This window comes from Crocodylus porosus, unplaced genomic scaffold (genome assembly GCF_001723895.1).
Source record: "Crocodylus porosus isolate Cpor-Errol unplaced genomic scaffold, CroPor_comp1, whole genome shotgun sequence".
Classification (NCBI taxonomy): Eukaryota; Metazoa; Chordata; order Crocodylia; family Crocodylidae; genus Crocodylus; species Crocodylus porosus.
Window position 1 is genome coordinate 68,783,243 of NW_017728918.1, and position 5,769 is coordinate 68,789,011.

Below are 5,769 nucleotides of genomic sequence, written 5' to 3' on the forward strand. Positions count from 1 at the left end.
AGATTGTGGTCCTGGTCTGAAGAGTCTCAGACAGATAAAGAAGGCTGAAGCCTGGCAGGTAGAAGCACAGCCAAGCCCCTTGGGCCTAAGGGCCCCAACATTGATTTGGACATAGAGGTCTGCTATAAAGGAACCACTGAGGGTCATCTGGAAGGTATGAGTATGATTATGGGGACAGCTGGAGGTCACAGTTCTAGCTCCAAAGGCAACCAAGGCCCTCTTGAAAAAGGGAGTACGCCCATGGGTGAGAAGAGAAAGGTAATAGGCTCCAAGGAATAGGCCACCCTGGCTTCTGTGGGCATCTTCCACTTTTTTATATATATATATATATATATATATATATAAACAAATTCTGGCAAGCGAGAGGTAGGAGGTAGAGGAGGTCAGGGAACATGGACAGGCCAGTCTGGCCACTAGAGGTACCAGACTCCAGGGAGGGAAATTACCGAGCCTGTCACACACAAACATTACTCCAGCCCATGTGTTGGAGAAGTGACCTCTCTGTACATGCTACATAGGATTTTAGGACCATTGGTTCTGCATGGACACATGTCCTATGGCAGGGGTGAGCAAAATATGGCCTGCAGGCCAAATCTAGCCCACCAGCCCATTCTATCCAGCCCATGGGTCCTCTAAAAATTTTAGAAAATTAATTTTTATCTGCCCTTAGCTGCCTGTCAAAAATGACAGATACCCAGCGGCAGCAGGACCCAGCAGGAGCCTGTGGCAGGACCCAGTGGCTGAACAGCAAGCTGGCCCAGCTCCACCCTACCCCCAGCCCCCTCATGCCCTCAGCCCCCAATCAGAAGCCTCTGCAACTTCTGGCTTTGGGACCATGGAGCTCTTCCCCCCTCCCACTCTCCATCTGAATGGAAAGTAAGGTAAGATTGGATGGGTGCGGGGGAGCTGCTGTGACCAGCCCAGCAGCCAGGAGTCCCATGGTGCTTCCCGGGCAGGCTGAAGCTAGAGTGGGAAGCAGCAGGCAGGGTGGAGGGAAGTGGCGGCAGTGGGGGGCTGCAGGGAATGGTGCAGTGGCAGGGGGGGCTTAAGTGAGTGGCAGGGGCCATGGGGAGCAGTGCAGGAAGTGGCAGTAGCCAAGGGAAGTGGTAGGGGCCATGGCAAGCAGTGGGGGCTGCAGGGAGCTGCAGGGACTGCAGGAAGTGTCACGGCGATCAATGGGGGGGTTGTGGAGAGTAGCGAGGAAGTGTACAGGAGGGAATGCAGAGAAACAGCAGTGGCGGTGGGGCACAGAGCCCATGCAGCTGCCTTGGGACTGGCAGGGACCCAGGGTGGGGCAGCAGGATTGCAGAGCCTTGGCATGGGGTCTGCCTGGCTGCATTGCATGAGGCTCACCATATAATATAAATATGGTCTGCAATGGAGCTGACAGGCCGGACTTCCCTCTCTCTCCCACCCCACCCACTGTAACCCCACCTCTCCCACAGCCCCCACCCCAACTACATACCCCACACGCCACCACACACACACGTGCACACACGCACATTCCCCAACCACACTCTGCCACGTACCCCCCCCTTACTGTTCACACACAATATACAGTTGGACTGTATTTTGAGTTATTATGTAGTCACCTCTAGATGCACTTCATAAATGCATAAATCAGTACAAAAATATTTTGAAATAAAATTAAAATAGGTTATAGTAGATTTCTTTTTGGTTTCAAAATTGCAGCACCTTCTTCCCAAAAGGAGTACTACCAGGGCAAGGGGAGGGACTCCTGGTGGCAAAGGTCAGGGGTTTGGGGGCAGGACTTCCAGTCCCAATATGGCAACCAAGTATGGGGCAATTGTCAAGGGGTGAGGCTACCCATGCGGTCCTTGACAGCTCCCCAAAACTAGGTAAGCAGCTCTCTGCCTGAAATAATTGCCCACCCCTGTCCTATGAACTGGGTGTGATCTGTGACCAGTTCCTACTCCTGTCCTAAATGCACATTTGAGACTGATCCATGGCATTTGGGGCTTTGATAGAGCCCCTTCCACGGTGCACAGGAAATTCTGACACCCCTTTCTGTAGCCAGCATGCCTACATCATTCCTCGCTCCCTTCAGTATCACCTTGAAGGGTCCATTTCCTCAAAATATAGGTGACTTTTAATTTAGGAGCATCTTATCTTGCAACCAATAAAACATATGTGAAAAGGACTAGTTCAAACAAGAGTAATGGGTGACTCAGAGTGATAAAGTACTATGTAAATAGTTATGAACTGATGCCCACAACAGACTCTGCAACAGAAAAAGGGAGAAATAAGAGAACTAACTATAATCTGTCCTAACATAGCAAAGCAAAAGCAATGGAATGTGTTGGACCCCCTCCCTGCAACATAATCTTAGAAATTAATCTCTGCAAAAACTTCTTTTGTTTAAAACTACTAAATCATCATATTTAAATTCACACTTTATTTAAAAAATAGATCAAGACTTCTGTTGTCATGGAGATGCTGTATTTTCATTCCTAATGGATATCATTACACTTGGTTAAATGCATGATGATGTAAAAAGACAAGAATATAGCCATGCAGCTTATTTGATGGTGCAATAAGTGACTTCATCAGAAAAACACAGATTTTACACAACAATGCTATCAAAGACAAAAAAGAACAGAAATCCCTTCGCTGCCATTCCTGGTCACTAGCAACAGTATTAAGATTTATGGTAGTAGCAGGTACTGCAGTGACACTCTGTATGGTTCTCTATCTTCACGTTGTCCTTAAGGGTAATCTTTTAAAAATAAAAATGCACAAAGTTAGTTAACTGCATTGATTAAACAAAATTATTTATGCAATGTGTTTTTGTAACCTTTACATCCTCGATCCTATAGTGAGAGATACCAAATTGGCACCTGAACCCTTCATTGAATAATAGTCGCTTTCCACAAAGCAGGGCCACAAAGGCAAGATTATTGACAATAGAATACAGACTTTGAGTACCCAACTCTCCTGTGCCTAACCTAAGATGTATTAAATGGTCTGATTTTCAGAAAGTATTGAAAAAAATCAGGCATCTCTCAGGTATCTCTAGGTACGTGCGCAAAAAGAAGACATTTTAAATTTTTGGCCTTTTTTTTTTTAATCTTGCCCAGATTATATTAGCTAAGTGAGGGAAACCATAACCTAGATAGTTCCATGCATTTTTCACATGGTAACCCAGAAAACTGATTTCCTACATATGTGCACAAGAGTAAAGCAGAAGAAATTCCACTAAAATTAAATCTCACTGAAACAAGCAACAGGAAACTAAAGTCCATGGCTCAGCAGATATGCCCCGCTGTCTCCTAACATGGGCCTACACAAATCTAATACTAGTATTTCTCAGCGGTGTCACAAAGAGTTCACATGGAGGACGATGGCCTTTGTGCAGAGACCTATGGGGAGGGACAGACAGGCAGTGCACAGAGCAGTTCTTTGGCTCTTCCACAGCTCTCCTCCTGTCCCTTAACCTGGATAAAAACTACGATTCTTGTGCATTCCTGCAAGAGGGTCTGTAGTTATTGAATGTGTCATCATAGACCAAAAGCCAACACCTGCACCTCAAGCTTGCCCACTTGAAATCGGCTATGCTGTGCACAGTAGATGCGGAGTTACACTATATATTCACCGATCGGTCACCACAGGCTGGGTGGATTGAAGCCTCTATACATGGCAGCAGGTTACAAGTGAACAGAGGTAGAAATAAAACAAGCTTCACTGGACATACCGTATTGTTATTTTTTCTGCCCTTACTATTTTATATCTGGTCCTGACCAGTCTCACTTGAAGAAGGATTCCTGCCTGTGCAGGAAGAAGCAAGGAAAACCACGGTAATTAGATGCCAAACACACACTGTGTGGTATTTAAGGAGAGATTGCATTTCAAGGAGAATTGCCAAACCGTACTCTTGAAGTCAGTGGTGTTACACCCATTTACTTACATCAGCTAAAGAACAGGCTCTCAAACACTATCCTTTTTTAAAAATTATTCTTAGACTCAAAACTAGGTACTAAGAACATAAATATCTGGGACTTAGTCATCAAATGGTGGTTACATGCCCTACAGCAAGAAAACATTCTCTTTTAGTAACTGACTTCTTATGTTTTAGTTTAATGGCTCATCCTGAAACAAGCTTAAACAGATCTCATTCACATTCTCACCTTTGTGAAGGCTTTCGCTACACAGCACGTTGCCTCGGATGTAATGTTCTTTGGAACCAGCATGGTCTTCTTTGATCTCATGGGGGTAGGATAAGCCCTTGAGAAACAACATCCTGTGCACTGGTAAATGGGAGCTCCGGGCTTTGAGAAGAACCTGTTTTCTCCTAGCTTGCATTCTGGACAGCCTGTTGTAAATACATAAGTAACCAAAGCTACATAAAGCTTATTAAAAAGCCACTGTAATGTTTCTCTACATGCCACAGCTGATTAAATGCTGTACTTTTATTTACATTAACAAGAAAAAAAGTATAACGTGGGTTGTATTGCCTGTCATTCCCAGTTATAAGCTAAAAAGAATGGAAACAAATTCTCTAGACTATTCACCACTTGAAAGACTCCACTGGTATCTGTATTGGTAAGACAAACATTTAGCCCACGCAAATTGAGCCTACAATCTTCCTACTTCCTTTCCACTATTCCCCTGGAATGGTGCCTTCCCCCAGCTTCACCCAAACTTTAAAACCAACTGCCTGGGAAAGGCAGCAGCATTTCTATTCAAGCAGTTCTGATACAATCAATTGACTTGACAGCTCATTTTCATCTGCTTAATCCCTGCTAATCTCTCTTCATCCACAGGTGTTAATAACCTTCTCTTCTTTATAATGGCCTTGATGCTCCCCTTTGCAAACTAACCCTTTTTTCTGCACTTTTGTTTGTTAGCCATTCCTGATAATATCTTGCTTCTATTTCACAACACTGCAGACAGTTTTTAGCTCTAGCTAAGACCTTAACTCAAGTGTGATAATATTAACTCAGGTTAATGAGTTCATATTAAAATGAGTTAATAAAATGACAGACAGAGGTATAGGAGACATTGTCAAAAAAGCTTAAGACGTCTAGGTTTTATTTGTGAATCTGAATGAGAGATGTACATTTAACAATAATAACTACAAGGCCAATGAAAGAATAGTTTTTGACTATTTTTGCCGGGTTTTTTGTGTTTTCTTAAATTGTACATATAATCTAGCTAATTAATGCACATTCCTGTAAAGTTATATTTGTTTTTGATTTTATCATAAATAGAATAAGTAAAGCTTGTAGTTTGTTGTTCACTAGAGAAAAATGTGTTGTGTTGTATTATGTGGTGATACACTACATTATCTGCACCCCCCCTTTTCAAAATCCTAGATTTGAGTAGGATTCGGATTCTATTATGTGTGACTAGTACAGTGGTTGCCCCTATACTTGTTAGGCAGTTTTAATAACTAAACAACATAAACACCCAATTTGCAGTATTTCTTAGACATGCACTTTATTTACAAGGGTTAAAACCCTGTTGCATCATTACATGCCTAAGTGGCATTCATGTAGCTGCATAATGTCAATTCTTTGTACTTATGCAGTACTCATGTAGCAAAGCTCACCTTTCCTGATTCAGAGGGACAGTGATTCGATTCAGATTTGAATCACTGTCCCAATTCAATTTGGCTGAATTGGATCCAAAGATTCGGCACTGCTTTGGAGATTCGGCCACAGACTAAACAGGCAGCAGTTCTCACCATGCTGGACACAGCTGCCTCCAGCTGGTAAGTCTGTTGTGGTGGGTGGAGGGGGGAGGGAAGGG

General features: G+C 43.5%; 1 protein-coding gene across 2 annotated transcripts in view; it reads right to left on the reverse strand.

The window, feature by feature from the left end:
- Positions 1 to 2,584: 2,584 nt before the first annotated feature.
- CGA (glycoprotein hormones, alpha polypeptide) overlaps positions 2,585 to 5,769 on the reverse strand; it is a 17,464-nt gene continuing 14,279 nt past the window's right edge. For both annotated transcript variants that reach the window (XM_019537709.1, XM_019537710.1), the window contains 2 exons: positions 4,146 to 4,330; positions 2,585 to 2,737 (listed from right to left, as the gene is read on the reverse strand). In XM_019537709.1, the coding sequence (XP_019393254.1) occupies positions 2,660 to 2,737; positions 4,146 to 4,330 (263 nt within the window). In that variant the 3' untranslated portion in view covers positions 2,585 to 2,659. The remainder of the gene's footprint in view (positions 2,738 to 4,145; positions 4,331 to 5,769) is intronic.